General features: G+C 54.5%; 1 protein-coding gene across 1 annotated transcript; it reads right to left on the bottom strand.

Moving 5' to 3' along the window:
* Positions 1-688: 688 nt before the first annotated feature.
* On the bottom strand, positions 689-16,550 carry LOC309875205 (uncharacterized protein). Its single transcript, XM_082754351.1, has 11 exons — positions 16,083-16,550; positions 15,361-15,487; positions 14,734-14,838; positions 14,457-14,573; positions 14,117-14,230; positions 12,329-13,143; positions 6,139-6,517; positions 5,119-5,214; positions 4,414-4,527; positions 4,139-4,252; positions 689-2,672 (listed from the first exon to the last, which is right to left on the bottom strand). The coding sequence occupies exons 1-11, from the start codon at positions 16,440-16,442 to the stop codon at positions 1,717-1,719; spliced, it is 3,297 nt and encodes a 1,098-aa protein (XP_082610477.1). The 5' UTR covers positions 16,443-16,550; the 3' UTR covers positions 689-1,716.
* Between the last annotated feature and the right edge of the window lie 321 nt (positions 16,551-16,871).

Raw genomic sequence — 16,871 nt, 5'->3', positions numbered from 1 at the left:
ATCTGATTGTATATATTTATAGGCGTATGTAAAAGTTATGTTTTATATATTTATGGTAGAGTGTAGGCTCCCCGTGTACCCAGCGCTGTTTATTTTTATAATAAATTTATTATTTTATTATATTTTATATTATATAAACATCACTACGTTCAGATTGAGCTGAGATTTCATTTATAGCACCACCAACCTCGGGAACCCTGTGTTTCTGTGACACTTTGCCCCCCGCTGGGACGGGCCCCAAAGCGAACACACAGCGGCCGCTGACCCCTCCACCACACAGCGGGCCGAGGCCGCCATCTTGGCCCGCCCCGCCCCGCCCCCGCGGCCGCAGCCAATCCGGCCTCAGGCGCGCAGAGCCCCCCCTCGCCATTGGCCGCCCGCCTCTTTGCCCCCGCCCTCCCGCCGAGCGCGCGCGGGCTGGGCACAGCCAATGGGCGCGGGCACGTGCGGCGCGGCCCGCCTGCGATTGGCCGGCGAAGCGAGGAGAGGGCTCTGATTGGAGGAGGAGGGCGTGGCTTTAGGGGCAGGGAGCGGGCGTGGCGGGAACGCGCTAAGCGGTTGCCATAGCAACGGCGCGGGGTGGCGGGAACCTGAGGGGAGCGGGGTGGGAGGGGGGGGGCGGCGTGACAGGACCGGGGGGAACCAGGGGGGACCCGGGGGTCCCGGGGCAGTGACCGTGACACCGGCATCGGCCCCATCCCGCCCCAGCTCTTCTCCTTTCCCTGGAGAATGAGGCACAGGGCTCTCACAATAATGTAAATTTTACAAAAATACACATTTCCAGGCAAAATAAGCCAAATCCACACATTTTTGCCTCAATCTGACGCAGCCTGTAATGACATGGCGAGCGAGCCCTGCAGCACCACAGGCTGTGGCTGCCTTTGTCCCACCCTGATGCCACCAAGCTATACCCCAGGCCTCCCGGCACCTCGGGGCACACCTCCCTAACAGCACTGCCCCCGAGAAACACCAACATTGACCAAAAATACAATTACTGAAGGTAAAAATTGAGCAAACGGCTAGTCTTGAGCTTCTCTGTTTTCACGGGACGCAGAAAATTGTACAAACGGCCCCAGCAGGCCTGTAATGACATGGCGAAGGGAGGCGGAAAAGAACTTTAAGGCTACACAAAATGGCAACCGCGCTCCAGGCCCCTTTGCTGCTCTGCATCGCCTCGTCCAGGCCAGCCCCAGCCCCAGCAGCTCGGAGCCCCCAAAATGTGCTCCCAGGAGGGCTCACGCTGCCCCCAGGCCACGCCATCCAGCTACCACTTGCTGGAGAGGCAGCCGCGGGGTCACCGCTTCCTTTCTCGAAGGTTTTCACACGCGTTGGGTGTTCCCTCACACGATTTCATGTGCTTAGTGAGCCAGCAGTAACTTGAATTTGTTTTTAGACCAGTCTCTGGGGTCTAAGACGTCTCAGGACGACACTTTGGATGTTCTGCCCGAAGCACCACGAGTTTTTCTGTGTGCTGGTGTCGTTCTGTGTGCAGTAACGGAGCGCTGCACATTTCCTACACATCCCCAACACCCTCAGGCAGGCACCGCGGAGAGCTGCGAGGCAGCTCCACAAACCACCCCAACATGCCCAGCAGAAAACAACCCCCAAAATATCCCCTTCCCAGGCAGGGGGCACAGGGCGGCCGCTCAACAGCCTCCTCCTGCCTGCTGGGAGATCCTGCTGCCCCTAAATGGGCTGGGAAACCCATCGGATTTTCTATCTGGAGTGCACAACAGATTCCCGAATCTCTGCGCAGGGCCAAGCGCCCACAGTCCGTTGTGTTTCTTGCACGTGGCTCTCCTGGTGCTTAACTAAACTCCTCCTGAGCACAAATCTCTTCCTGCAGAGGTGGCACTGGAACAGCCCCTCTCCCGAGTGGCGGCGCAGGTGGTTTAAAAGATAATCTTTCCTCCGGTAGCTTTTGTCACACTCCGAGCACTTGTAGGGCCTCTCTCCCGTGTGAGTCATCTGGTGGCGAACGAGCCAGGAGTGGCACACAAAGCTTTTCCCACAGTCGTTGCAGATGTAGGACTTCCCCCTGCCCTGGCTCTGCTGCTGGCCCGCCAAGCCGCCCTTGGGTGCCTCCGACACGTCCCGCGGGTCATCCCCGCAGGGGCTGGGAATGGGTTTTTCTGTGGGGAGCTTCTCCCTATGTCCCACAGCTGGATGATCCTCTGCACAAATGCTGGTTCCACCTGCAGCCTTCTGTCCGTGGGCTGTCAGTGGTGGCCCCGAAACAGGAGCCCTCTGCCCCGCACGTTTCTCCCCCGGAGCACTGGGCTGCTGCTGGAGCATCCTCTCGCTGAGCCTCTTCTCACACACGGGGCCTGGAAATGCCTCTTCTCGGTCTCCCCGGGGAGCTGGAAGAGGTTCCTGCTGGCTCGAGTCTCTCTCGCATTTGCTGTAGGCACATGGCCTCTTTCCAACATTTTCCTGAGCGCTGAAGAAGTCTAAGTGCTCACCAAATGCCTGGTTGTACCGAGCGTCATCCCCAAAGCCGTTCCTGGTGGTGTTCGTTCCCATCATTTCTGAATTCCACTGACTGTCCCACGTCACTCCAGGGGTGGGATCCTTGCAAAACTTCTCTCCGGGTCTCCCCAGTACGCCAGAGTCACAGACCGTGCTTCCAAAGCTATCTGCCGGAGAATCCTTCTTCATGTTCTCATCATGCACTGAAACAGACAGATTTCACAGGCTTTCAGTTAAAGAAGCCTCCTGAGATTATCCAAAAAATACATTCCTCAATATTCTTGCACCAATGGGCAAAGTGCCTAAGATGGGAGCCTTCAGTAGTGAGGGGAAGGGCGAGTACCAGCGTTCCACTGAAACAAAACCCCCAGGAAAATAAATGGTCTGCTAGCAATTATATTTTGAAATCTCTGTGAAAAATCACTAAGGTCCACGTTCCTCTCCTACCCTCCTCTGACCCCCACCAATCCAACCTGAGGTACCTGGCACCTTAGCTGCTTCGGCACAGCTCTAGATTTATCACTGGGCAAAGGACGCCCCACTCGGCCCTGCCTGGAGCTCTGCTGCCTGCAAATTCCCTTGTTCTGTAATTACAGCTCCCTGTGACAATAACCCAGTGTTTCGTTTTCACGATTATTTTCCATCAGAGGACTTCAGCTCGGGCTCCTCATTTTCCACGTCCCCTTTTTTTTTTTTTTCCATTTTTCCATGTCCAGAGACATTTCTCTGTCCCCTGTGACCCTTCTATCGTAGCACATTGCTTCCAAAAACCACAGATCAGCCAGCTGAGACCAACATTATCCACACTGCAGAAACATCCTAAGCTCTCATTCCTCCTGCTGGACATTGGCACTAGGACATCAGCACACAAACAGTTGCCACAGGCCAAGCTAAAGCATTTTGTGCAAAAGGCACCAGAGTAACCATCCCAGCACGTCCTCTCGCCTCGGTAGCCACAGGGTACGTGGCAGGACAGGCTGGAGGGCCTGGAACAGAGTCAGCTGGGAGCCCGTGCCCCGAGGCCTCTACCAGCAGCCCGAACTGGTGTCTCAGGAATGAGTTTGGTGGATCTGAGCCAGCCCTGCACCAGGGCAATATCCTAAAGGACCTTTTTTTCTGTGGGGTGAAACCATTTGTGTAGGCAGTCCCCACTGTCACTGGCAATAAATTAATTTATCCATTAATTTATAGCAGCTTCACCACGTGCCTGTCAATGTCCATGAATGCCCAAATTATTTACAGGAACTGGAGGCATTCTGGGCTACCAACGGATTTCTACACAAAATATTCTTCTGCCTACTCCTCCTCAATTTTTGCTGCTGGTGAGCTCTCCAGCTCGGGAACACAAAGCCAAGGCTCCACGGTCGTTGGTACCAGGTTTGGACACACCAAGCCAGCTGGAACTACCAACCTGAGCACACCACCCTGCCTGCCTGAACTGAAAACCAAGGAGGTGTTTATGACAGTTTTAGGGCAGCTGAGGGAGGGAAGAGACTCTTCTGCTGACAAAATACAATCGTGCTGCAAAAAAACATTACCTGACAGACTGAGGTTTGCACCGATTCTTTCATGGCTTACATCGTACAGCCATGACATTTAATGTAACATAAAAAATGCTCCAAATTGGATCTGCTATCCCAGGAAATCTCAGATAAAATTCACTACTGACCTGTTCTTGGGTACGTACAGATTTCTTCTTTCTTGGAGTCTTGCCGTTCAGGGCAGCGTGGCTCCTCCTCTTGTTTAATCCATGACATAACATCGGTTGCACAAGTCTGAAATTCTGTTCATTGGGGAAAACGTACACAGTTGAGAAACACTGGAGAAAGCTGCAAAGCACAGAAGACTGAGGAGCTCACAAAGGTAGGAAAAGTGCTGGCAAAGCCTCAGGAGCCACCCAAGTGGTCACTCCTACACCAGGAGGTTTTTCCAGGGAATCCTCACCCGTGTCAGGGTCTCCTGGGACATCTTCACCCTCTGCACCCGGCAGCTCTCTGGCATACGCCTCTGTGCCTCTCTTGATCCGACCTGAAGTCTCGGGCTCATAAAACGCTGGCTCTGATAAAGGACAAAATTCAAGACAAGCTTATCAGATGTGCTTAAGTTCAAGATTTTACAAGGCTGAGACTTGTCCTTGTTTTGTTTTTCCCCATGGCAACCCTAGATTTTACATGAGCCCGCTTTCTAAATGAAATCTGACAGAAAGGGCTAAAAATCCCAGTTTGCTTTACAAGCTACAGGCCAAATAAAATTAGCGCAGCCAACAAACAGAGCTGCCACCCTTCGCAAAGGATAATGTGCCCCACGTCTGGTCCTGCCACTGATTTTGCCTCCTCCGAGCTAACTCTTTGGCCCAAAAAAGTGAGTAAGCAGCTTCCAGCTGGCAGCTCGAGGGGTGCAGAGTAAGGAATTTAAGGGGAGTGAAACATTTCTCCTTCCACTGTTCGGATGAAAACCAGCCAAGAACTCCAGGGCAGCTGCGAGAAGGGAAAAGATGAAATACCAGCTGCTTACCTGTCAGGACTGGTGGCAAGTCTGCTCAGAAACGTGAGCTTTTTATAAAATATTTGGAATACGTGAGGAAAAAAAAAAAAAAGCTTAGAATCTAATCCCTCTGCCTTCTTCCCTCCGAGGTATGCAGTTACTCACCTGGGCAGGGCTCTTCCAGAGCTCCCATAGCCTCCACCTCTTCCTGATCCACTGCACACAACTCTTCTTCTTGTTTAACATGGATTATGCTGTCTTCTGTTCAGAGGAAGCAAGGGTATTTTAATTCTGTGTACAACATTAATTAACATTCTCATCCCATCCAGGCTCAGCAGCTCTGTTCTAGCTCTGGTACCAGCAAAAACCTCGCTTCAGACCTAGCTCCTGCTGCCCAAGACCCCTTCAGCAGAGCTCAGGTATCTGCCACAAAGCCCTCGGTGAGCTTCAGGGACACACACACGTTTCTGCGGCTGCACTGCCTGGTTTGCTGCAGCCAATGTCAGGAAACAAAATCTCATTCTAGGTGTCCCAGGGGGAGGAAGGTGCCACTGAATTCTTGTTTTTGAGTCCCGCTGCTGCTTTGGCTCTGGCAGTCTCTGCTCAGCGCCCCTCAGTCACACCCACAGCACTTCTAGCCCATCAGGAAAGCGTTGCTGGATGCCGAAATTCACTGCTTCATACAGAGCAAGAACAGAGCTTAGAAAGAACATCACTAAGAGAAAATCATGAATAAAAGCTATTGAAAAAGAAAAACGCCTCCAAGAAATACAAAGGGGAAGGCGGACAGGCTGATGCTCCACGCCTTGCTCTACCTTTACGCTCGGGTACCACAAGGAAGGGATCGATGCAGCCCTTCAGGGGTGTGAGCCCCAGCACTGATATTTGTGTGAGGGGCTCAGAAGATGCTTTAACAGCCAGCCCTGGGGAAAAAGGGTGGCTGACAGGGTTAGGGGCTTTACACCGAAGCAGGGCAGCTGGAAGGGGAGACGAGGATGCAGGCTGGGGGTACCCTGGGGCTGTGAGCCCCGGGGGGCTCCCCCGGTATAGGGGAGACACGAGGCGAGCTGTGGGGGCTCCTTGGTGGCTCTGGGGACCTCCTTGTGCCTCAATGTGCAGCCGGGATCCCCCGACCCCCTTCCCCACGACCACCCCTCTCCCATTCCCCCCTCCCCGGGCCCTTACCGCGGGGGAGCAGCGCTCCGCGGGGGCTCCTGCGAGGGGCCCGGCGCAGGGCCCGGCGCCAGCCCGGCAGCGCCCGCCGCTCCCGTTCCCCGAAGGGGGCCCACGGTGCCCGCAACCGGGCCGGGCCCCTCGGCCCCGCAGCCCCTCGACGGCCTCCGCGCTCCAGCCGCCGCTCCAGCGCCTGCAGCCGGCCGCGCAGGGCCAGGGCGGCCCGGAGCTGCCGCTCCGCCCGTGCTAAGCGGGCCTCCAGGCGGAGCAGCCTCGCCGATACCGACACCGAGCCCGGTATCGCCGCCGCCCGCCCCGGCTCCCGGCCCCCGGCCATGGCCGCCGCCGAGCTCCGCGGCCCCGAGCTCCGCGCCCGGCCCCGCAGCGCCCCCTGCAGCCGCCCGCGGGGCCCGGGGGGCCCGGCTGACCGAGAGGCTGAGGCGCTGGGACGCTTTATTTATCGATTTATTCGTTAAAAGTCAGCCTGAAAATGTAAAGCTTGCCACGCTAAGTAACACCCAGCGCCTTGTCAGGAGTAGCAGTGACAGAAACACACTCACAAATTAATCATTTTTCGTTTTAAACCCTCTTAATTTCTTCTAAACACTAGGAACAAGGTCAGATCCGGGGGCTGCTGGAGCACATCTGGGACCAGAGGGACCCTGAGGGGGCCTTCAGACCAACCGGGCTGGGATTCTGTGACAAGAAGCTGAACCAGAGCCTGGCACGCTGGGATGCTTTATTTATCTATTTATTTGTTAAAATTCAGCCTGAAAATGTAAAGCTTGCCACACTAAGTTACACCTAGCACCTCGTCAGGAGTAGCAGTGACAGAAACACGCTCACGAATAAATCATTTTTTGTTTTAAACTCTCTTAATTTCTTCTAAGCAGTAGGAAGAAGGGCAGCTCTGGGGGCTGCTGGAGCACCCCTGGGACCAGAGGGACCCTGAGGGGGCCTCCAGCCCCAACTGGACTGGGATTCTGTGACAAGAAGCAGAACCAGAGCCCAGCACGCTGGGTGCACCAACCCACGCTCCCGTTGGCCACCCTCTCCATGAAGAAATCCTGCCCCAAACCCAACGTAGCCATGCCCTGCAGCAACTCGAGCCTGTTCCCTCACGTCCTGTCACCGAGAAATGCTGACACCTTCTTCCCCGCATCCTCCTTTCGGGGTGCTGGCGGGAGCTGCGTTCTCACCAGTGCCACGTCAGGGGACGGCGGTGACGTTCCTTGCGCTTGTGACCCCAAGAGCTGCAGCCAACATCTGCTGAATTTGTAAATCTGAAAAAAATGTGACAAAAAAATGTGACAAAAAAATGTTGGGTGCATGGCTGGGGCCTGTGAGGGTGTGGGATCCCCTCTGTGCATGAGGCCTGTGCTGATCCATGGTGTGGGGCACCTGAGGTTCATTTTGGGGACTCTCCAGCACTGCCATGGCCCCACGACAGGGGCATGGTGGCCATGCGGTGCGTCCTGGCCCTGGCTGTGGTTTGCCTGGCCCTGCTACCACCCCATTTGAGCTGCCACCGGCCTCCCAGCGTGATGCCTCCATGTGTTCTGCAGACTCCAGCCTGGCCAGAAGCACCCAGGGGCTCCTCTGTGGGTGTCCCTATAGGGCAGCCTTCACCAGGTCAGGTAACACCTCCAGGCCACCCTCTGTGCCATACAGCCGCTGTGTGACCTCAGCTCATCCTAATCCAAGACATTTGCTAAGCTGCCTGGCCACCAGCTACACGAAACAGGACCTACAGGACCTCCTTCACCTCTGAAGTGATCAAAACTGCAAAGATAAAAGTGTTTGCTGACATTACTGATGTCGTTGACGTGCTCGTTCTTGCTGCAGAGAGGTGTCAGGATGGTGCTGAGTTGTGACTCAGTGATCCCAATCAGCTGGAGTTGGACCTGATGATCCTTGTGGGTCCATTCCAACTCGGGATATTTTATGATTCCACGAGCTCTGCAGCCACCTCCAATAGTCGGAATCTGGTGTTTGACCTGTACTACAATAAACTGCTCATACCCACAGATAGGTCTGGGTGGGAAGGGACCCCAAAGCCCCTCATGGCCACCCCCTGCCATGCCCAGGGCCCCCTGCCCCCAGCCCAGGCCAGCCCCATCCAGCTTGGCCCATCCTAGGAAGGGACAGAAAGAGGCTCCAGAACCTGGACACGGCGCTAGGTGACAGCTATGGGCACGTGAATTGTTCGAGGCCTGTTGGAGGGACTGGCACAGGACAGCTGATCTGCACCTACCTGTGCCCTCACGTCCTGCATTTAATTGCTGCTTAAGGAGCTGGGTGCAGGAGAGCTGGCCCGCTGATCCGAAATGCAGAAGTGGCCGTGTTCCCGTGGTATGTGAAGAATTCCTGCCTCTGTGGGGTAGGACGCGCAGAGAGGCTTTTATAAACAAAAATCTGAAGTCGTAAAGCAATAAAAGATGTGCAGTTGCTCTAGCAGCGGAAGGTACTTGCAAAATGAACAAACACTTGAGCTGCTCTTAAACAAAATGGAGTCGTAGAATCACCGAATATCCTGAGTCGGAAGGGACCCACCAGGATCACCAAGAACCAATCCTGGCTCCATGCAGGGTCATCCCAAAATCATCCTGTGTGTGCGACAGCGGTGTCCAAATGCTCCGGCAGCTTGGGGACATGCCCACGTCCCTGGGCAGCCTGTCCCAGTGCCCGACCACCTCTGGGTGCAGACCCTTTCCCTAACCCCCAGCCTGACCCTCCCCTGTCCCAGCTCCATGCCGTCCCCTTGGGTCCTGGCGCTGTCCCCAGGGAGCAGAACTCTGCCTGCCACTCCAGAGCTCGAGAATCCAATGGGTCGTTGCTGTCCTGCATCAGCTGTGTCTTCTCTGTTTCTTTGAGCATGCTTTTGCCTTCTTTTGTAAAGAATACCTCAGCCTAGACATCTGGCTTTGAGGTTGCAGTCATATTCCAGCCTAAGCTGTATCAAACCATGCAATGGAAGATCAGAAAAGAATTACACTGAGAGGTGCTACCCAACGAGGGCAAAAGCACAGCACTTGTTCACGGGAGGTGTGAGGACTCCACGAGCATCACCTTGTGCTCCTGAAATTCTCCCTCCCCTCCTGCATCTTCCCTGGCCTCTCCCTGCAGCTTCTGCTCTGTCCTGTAAGCATCACGGCATCTGGGTGAGGATTTTTCTTCTCTCCTTGGAGAGCAGCACATTTCTGTGTCACTTGGCAATGTTTATTCTTGAATTCAGGGCTGCATTTCTGAAATTTAAGCTGCACGAACCTCAAAATAGCTCCGAGATTCGTTTGAAATATACATATTGATCTCTGAAATACAAGAGAGCTGGGCTCGAGCAGGGAAACTGTGACTCACTGTGCAAAATACTGCTCTGCCTGTATTATCACAGCTAGCATCAGGACGTGCTGAAATATGGAGCACATCAATTGCCTCTGATGCTTTGTAGCAGTTAAAACGTGAGGTCTCAGACAAAAATAGGAGAGTGCTGTTAAGATAGCGTAACCCTTCTCAGCCCAGTGCTAAAATGCCTGACTTTTTGCTGATTTTTACAGTTGTGGTAAGGACCCCAGTGTTTTTTACCATCCTTTTGTAACATACCATAGCAGCCCACAATAGTCTCCTGTAGCTCCTGTAGAATAACCCACAAATGCTGCTGAAATGTTCCCAAATTTTCGGCTGTTCAGGCCAGAGGGCAATCGGAGCACCTCTGCACCTTTACCCCAGAATAATCCTGCTCCTCCCGGACTCAAGGGAGTGGGCTGAGCTGATGGCGACTGCAGCGCTGTGGCTGCTGAAAACTTTTTGCCTGCAGCAGGATCGATGTGATCTGCCCGCAGGATGAGGACTGCACAGTGAGCTCACTTACATGCTATTTTTAGGTGCTGTTACCATTCAGGCCCTCTTTGGATCTCATGCGCGCGTGGAAAACAACGCTCCTGCTCAGGTTCTGCTGCAGTATTAAAAAAAAATAAGAAAAAAAAACAATGAAAACCCACTCTGTTCTGCAAGGGAGGCTTTTGTCTTCCAATCAGTAAGAAGAAATACAACAAACTGCCAGTTGCTTTGAGCAGGGAACGAGAGGTAGATGTGACAGACCTCCCCAGCTCCAGCACAGATGGGAAGGTCCCTGGGATCTTTCCCTGTGTACTCACCCAGGGCAAAGAGAAGCAGGTAAAGTGACATTAGAAAAAGACCAAAAAAAAAAGAAGCACCGAGGACTTCACACTTTAATCCATTCAAGTTTCATGTCATTATTATCAAAAAATCAAGTATCTACTGCCGTAGATGTAACTGGCGTTTCACACACAGATAGAAACGTGTTCCCTGCCCTGAAGGCTCACAGGCTGTTAACAAAAAAGGTGAAAGGGAGACAAGCAGCTTCACCAGTCAGCAGGAAACCACTGGAGGACTGATTAGCTCACCTGCCTATTGAACAAGACCCAAACGAGCTGTCTGGGTATCGAATGCACTGCTAACTGCCGAGAGATTTTCCTTCAGCACGTCAAATAGCGGAGAGAAAGAATGCACGTGGACCAGATTTATAGCAGCAAGAGGCCACTGAACCCCGAGACGTGATGAAATACGGAACCCTCTGTCCCCACAGATCTCATATTTGTTAAAAAAAAAAATCCAAACGGCTACAGGCAGAGAGGCTCACCGCACACAGACCCACTCAGACACGTCAGAAGCTGAGAGATCAAAGACCTCAGCGGCACCAAGGCGAGAAGAGGCTGCAGGCAGATGTCAGCAGGCAAACACCTGCAGCGGCTGACACTCCTGCCAGGGGCTTTGTGCCAGCTCTGTCCCGCAGCACAGGCTCACAGCACGTTCACCCTGACCTGCTCTGGATTCTGCAAGCATCGGGTTAGCTTAAACGGACCAGAGCAGGCGGCAATGAACAGTGAGGATCTGGAGAGGGACCTCACTTCTTGGCCAAAAGCAGGGACCGGGCAGTGACAGAGGGGTTTCTAAAGCCTGGTGAGTGATGGGGAGAACCCGCAGCGGCTTTTAAGCAGGTCAGGCAGCAGCACAAGCCCTGAAGTTGCACGATGTACTTGGGCCATTTGTTAAACACATTTCATTTGGGGATATAATGCAAAAAAAAAAAAAAAAAATGATATCAACCCCAAGCTAACAGGAGGAAAGGGAGATGAAGACGATAGTGACATACAAAGAGAAGTGTTAACGTGCAGGCAGTTAGCAGAAAGTTATCCCAACATACAGCTGTGCACTGCCTTTGGCTAACAAGTGCTTTCCCCTTTCAGTTCCACTGTGAGTCCTGCAGGTCTCAGGAGGAGTCTGAGCAACGCCACCTCCCTTAGGTGTGCTCAGGAGGAGGCAATGAAGCGAATTCCCCGCAGTTCCTGCACTACAAACCCAGCCTCCAGCGCAGCAGGACCCAGTGCACGTCAGAACAACCTCACGCATCAGGGCATGCGGTGGCCCTACCGCTGCAGTTTCCAGAAAAATAAATCTGATTTTAGAGAAGGAACTGCGAGAGGCTGGGGATTCTCCTCCTTGGAGATCTTCAGAAGCCACCGGGATGTGTGGCACCAGCTCTGGGTGGCCCTGCAGGAGCAGGGGTTGGACTGGATGGACCCAGAGGTGCCCCCAACCTCAGCCGCTCCAGGAGATGAACCTGTATTTCGAGTGAGCTTCCCGAGCAGCAGCAGCAAGAAAAATGTCACTTGGCCTGTGCATGGAGAGCTAGGAACTGAGCAGCTGCCCCTCTTTGGCACACGGGGCATCCGTGCAAGCCATGAGCCAGCCCCCACCTCGTGCACGTGTTCAGTTGCGTGGAGTCTTTTGCAAACGTGTGACTCAAACCTGCCCATGAAACTGAGCACAGCAGAAGTTCATCCAGGAGAGCAGCCGGGGAAACTCCAGGCAAAGAGCGGCTCCTTCCAAAAACCTTACTTTGCTGTTTGTAGCCAGCTCAAGTAACTGATTCAAACCTGGAGAGGCCCCAGACACTGTTATCCTTAAGAGATCCTGGGTTCTCTATGAGGTATTACGGCGTGCCATCGCCACCACGAAGAAGAGGGCAGCAGTGCCAAGTTGGATCCTAATCCTACTTTGCTCGGACCTTTGGGATAAATTGCTGGAGGGACTTCAGAGGTTCTCTCCTCCCTTACCTCTTCCACCCCGGGGCTGTAGGGCCACGGGAGCCCCGCACGACCTAGAAGCTGTGCAGTGGAGCCTCCCTCGTGCGACCGCCAGCCACGCAGTTCCTCTCACGCAGGTGGATCTTCTCGTGCTGGAGGAGGTGCTGCTTCTGGGTGAAGCGCTTGGAGCACTCGCCGCACTGGTACGGCCTCTCCCCGGTGTGGATCCTCTGGTGCCGGGTGAGGTTGGAGGGGTGGCTGAAGGTCTTGCCGCAGTAGGAGCACCAGAGGACGCCTGGGCTGCGTCCCGAGTGCACGCGCCGGTGGATGATGAGGGTTTTCTTCTGGGGGAAGAGCTCCTGGCACTTGTTGCACCTGTAAGCCCTTCCCAGAGCGTGGCTCTTCTGGCTCGGCTTGTCGGTGCCGCGCGCCTTGTCCCTGCCTTTTGTGTTCTGGTTCTGCCTGAAGCTCCCCCTGCCCACGCGGGGCCTGTCCTCCACCTGGTGCTGCTGCTGGAGGAAAACCTCCCCGTCCTCCGGGTACTCGGCACCGCACGGCGTGCCGTGACCCTGCTGCTGCATCATCAGCATCTTCTTCAGGCACAAGCCCTTCCTACAGGCGGCGCAGGAGTGGGGTCTCTCCTCGGGGCGGTCTTGCCTGTAGAACGTGACGGTGCTGATTTCGCCCAGGCCACCTTCCCCGTGAGCGGACGGCACCAGCCTGCTCGTGCTCAGGTTTCCCAGGGGCGCGGGAGAGCCGTACTGACCATCGAAGGGCAGCGCCTCGCTGGGGCCCTGGAAAACCACCTCCTCCGCATCCCTAGATAAAGCTGTGGGGGACTCGGAGCTCTGCAGGCATTCGTCGGAGTCCAGCTGCTCTATTTTGAACGCTATCACCTCGTCTGCTGGGACTGAGGAGAAAAACAAAGGGGCATTCACTGGTGGGTGACACGGGACGCTTCTGAAACCCCCTCACTCGTTCCCCTGCAGCCCCCAAAATCAAACAGGCCCCTCTCACGCAGGGAAGAGAGACTAAAAGAAGAGGGAATGTGACTGAGAAGCACGGGAGTGCTTCCTTTTCAGCTGGCTTAGCAGTGACTCTGAAAAGCCACCAGGCAGAGGGCAGAGGGGAGTGCAGCCTTTCAAGACAAGCATCCAGTGCTCCCCAATTCACAAAGCTGTCTGCAGCCACCGTCCTCCTCCAAAATGTTTTTTGCCTTCCCATCTGCCATCCTTCTACTCCCAGGACGTGGAGAACCACCTGTGTGGCCTCCTTCGTGAAAGGGGACACACAAACACTCGCTGCTTTTGAGTCAGGATGTGCCTACCGCTGCCTTGGATGTCAGGAAGCATCCCCGCGGCCCCCCTGAGGCAGTGCAAGTAGGTTTTCTCTGAGGTTTCATTGCTTCTCACCTCCGAGCTAGGTGCCTGGGGTTCTCTACTCACCCTAAACCTGCCGGGAGCTTTCTCTTGACTCCTTCCTACCCGAACATTTAATTTCGGTTGACCTGGACAGGAGCATGGCCTGTAGGTGGGAAAGCACCCGACTGCTGGCAGCTTCTAGTTAAAAAGTTTTGGGCAGCGTGAGGGCAGAATCTGAACGGGGTTCACTGGTGCTGAGCAGTGCCTGGCAGTGGAGAGGTGACAACACACCGAGGTGACAGTAGGGGCATAAGAAAGAGCATCCAGGATTTACTCCCAGCGGGGCAAATATCAAACCCTGAGCAAGCCCCACTGCCAACAAGGAGAAGAAACGGAGACCAGGACTGATTCCTGCCGGCTCTGCTGACCTCAGGAAGGCTCCTGCTCTCTCCCCAGGCCTCAGCACACGCTGTCCCACAGCACCAGCTCTCCCTGCGCGTTGTGAGGCTGCTCACAACTCACCCACGCTGAGCTCAGTGAACTCCATGTCCTCCGTGGCTCCCTGCTCCTCCGAGCACGCCTCGTCCTCTTGCTTCAGAGCGCCTGCGAAGCTCGGCTCGGGAACGCCGTACTCTGCTGGTATAAAGAGGGAATTCCTTCACCAAGTGTCACAGCATCCTTCCACCCTTCCCTTGCTGCACCCAGGGGAGCTCTCAGCTACCCTGCATTCATTTCCAACCCCTCTCCAGCACCTCCTGCTCCTACTGCTGGGGGCTTCCCACTACCCCACAGCTGACCACGTTTCAGGACAGCATCCTCCCTGCTGTTGTGTCCAAGCACGCTCTTCCAGAACAGCACTCACCGGGTGTGGGGTCTGCCAGCACTGCTTTTGCCTCCAGGTTCTCCTGTTCTGCCGGGCACTGCACGCCTCCTTTGCTGTCCTGGCTGCTTGCATCAGGTCTAAACACCAGAGACTCTGCTAACGGGAAAGATCAAACCCGTTATATGTTTTCTAACGCTATTACTCCCCTGGGACTTGCTCCTCCTAAGACCCGAGAAGTCCCTGCGAGAGCAAATCAGGATCCATCACCACCCAATACCATCCCCAAGGAATAACCCACATTCAATTCATTCCTTGCCTGCGCTCGGCTCCACAGGAATCTCCCTCTCTCCCAAATCCACCTCATCGCAGCGCACCTCTCTCTGCAGCCGGGACAGGAGGTCGGGTTTGGAGATGGCATAATCTGTCGAGAGACAGAGAAATTACCTTCAGAATTGTTGCTTCCAACCGCCCTTGTTGCTGTAGGTGCCTGGCGAGGGAGCGAGCCTGCAGCAGCACAGGGGTGAGCAAAGTCCTCGGTGCTCAGGGGGAGGAAGGGACCTCTGCAAACGCTGCTGGCAGCAGCTGCACGCCCCGAGGTGGCTCCATCATCCAAACACATCATTTGGTGAGACCCCACTGCAGGGCACACCGAAATACGGTGGCTTCTGGCTCGGGCAGCCAGCCCCATCGCAGAAAACATCTGGGGACCTCAGGGAAGGGGTCTGCGGGCTGCGCTTGGCACGGAGCAGCCTCTGGAGGTGACTGCAGCCAGTGCCCACCTCAGGGAGTCCTGGCCACCGAGGGGCTGGACGTGATGTGGCCTCAGCAGCGGGCACAGCCTTCCTCATGTTTCCACGACTTCAGCTCCCGGGTGTGGGAAGAAGGCCCCCGAAACAGAGCTCGTCTGGCAGCACCGACAGCCGACTGCGGATGCGTTATTTACCCAGAGAGATCAGAGACTCGCCGCTCCCCCTCAGCACGTTTCTGTACAGCTCCCTCTGCCATTCCTCCAGGTTCTCCCACTCCGGCTCGGAGAAGCCGGCGGTGCTGCTGTCAAACCCTTCTGGGACCTGCAAGCGTAGAGGTCACAAACTCAGCACCCGCTCCGGTACGGGGAGACCCCTCTGCCGTGCTTACAGCACCAGGGAAAGAAAACTTCCACATTTCTTTTTCATTTTTTACTGCTAGCATAGATCAGGTGCTGAAAGGAGAGAAGAAATCCTGTCTGGGGGCATTGTCATTATATGATGAGAGTAAAGCTGAGGATGTTTAGTTGGAATAACTTGGTTAATTTGTGCTAATTCTGTGAATACTCGATGTTTCTACCCCCCATAATAAAGGTAATTCCTATACTTTGGTGTTATTTTCAGGGGAAAAAAGTTATTGTGTATTGTGGAAGGTAACAGCCTGTCCTTTGCCAGTGAGATTCAACTCAGGCCGACGTGCACAGGAATAATCAGCCGGCTCAGATCCTTGCTCGTGGCGCAGGACAGCACCCGTCTGTGGCACGGGGCAGCACCCCCTGCACAACCTGATGCGCTCGGGGAAATTAAGGGGCTCCGGGACCCCCCCTTGTCCTGCAGCACCCGTTCAGCACCCCGTAGGACGGCCTGAAGGACCCACTGAGACGTGATAACGCGATGTGACGATGACAACAAGCCTCACCTTGGGCACCTCTCCGTGGGGTGTGGGGGGCAGGCGCAGCACCCAGAGGTTCCCGTTCCTCAGCAGGTTCTCCACGCTCTCCAGGCGCTGCTGGAGGTGGCCGTACTCCTGGACGAGGGTGCCCAGCAGGGCCAGCTTGCTCTCCAGCCGGTTGCCGAACTCCACCACCGTCCTCTGGCAGTCCACGGACTTCTTCTCGGCGCTCCCCGTCCTCCTCTCCAGCCCCAGCAGCCGGGCTCCGTGCGCCTCCACGCTCTTCTCCACCGCCTGCACCGCGGCCACCACCGTCCACAGCGAGATGCAGCCGCTCCCGGGGGGGCCCGGAGGGCAGAGGGGACCGGGGGGCGGCGGGGAGGCCATGCCCCTGTTTTTTTTTTTTTTAATTATTATTTATTTTTTTATTTCTTTTTTTTTTTTTTTAATTTTATTTTTTTATTTTTATCTTTTTAATTTTTTTATTTTTATCTTTTTTACTTTTTTATTTTTATCTTTTTTATCTTTTTTATTTTTTATTTTTTTATATTTTTATATTTTTATTTTTAATTTTTATTTTTATTTTTTATTTTTTATTTTTTTTTAATTTTTTATTTTTTTATTTTTTTATTTTTTTATTTTTTATTTTTTTATTTATATTTTGGGGAGGGGGGGGTACACACACCGTAGGGATCCTCCACCCGTGGTTGGGCTGCTGAGGGTGGAGAGGGGAAGCGGTGGGAGCTCGGCACGGAGGGACCGGGGCTTTAAAGCTTTAAATCCCCGAGTGGGGGGGGGGACACACACCGGGACCGG

The sequence above is a fragment of the Aythya marila genome, assembly GCF_965140915.1.
Source record: "Aythya marila genome assembly, chromosome: 2".
Lineage (NCBI taxonomy): Eukaryota > Metazoa > Chordata > Aves > Anseriformes > Anatidae > Aythya > Aythya marila.
This window is presented reverse-complemented; position numbering and strand designations above follow the sequence as displayed.

Bases quoted from the DNA above. Each gene is read 5' to 3' on its own strand.
- LOC309875205 (XM_082754351.1), bottom strand. From the start codon at position 16,442: ATGGCCTCCCCGCCGCCCCCCGGTCCCCTCTGCCCTCCGGGCCCCCCC. The intron at 14,839-15,360 runs GTAAATAACGCA...GTCTCTCGACAG, and splicing joins CGAGTCTCTGATCTCTCTGG to ATTATGCCATCTCCAAACCC. The intron at 14,231-14,456 runs GTGAGTGCTGTT...TCTTTATACCAG, and splicing joins GCTGGCAGACCCCACACCCG to CAGAGTACGGCGTTCCCGAG.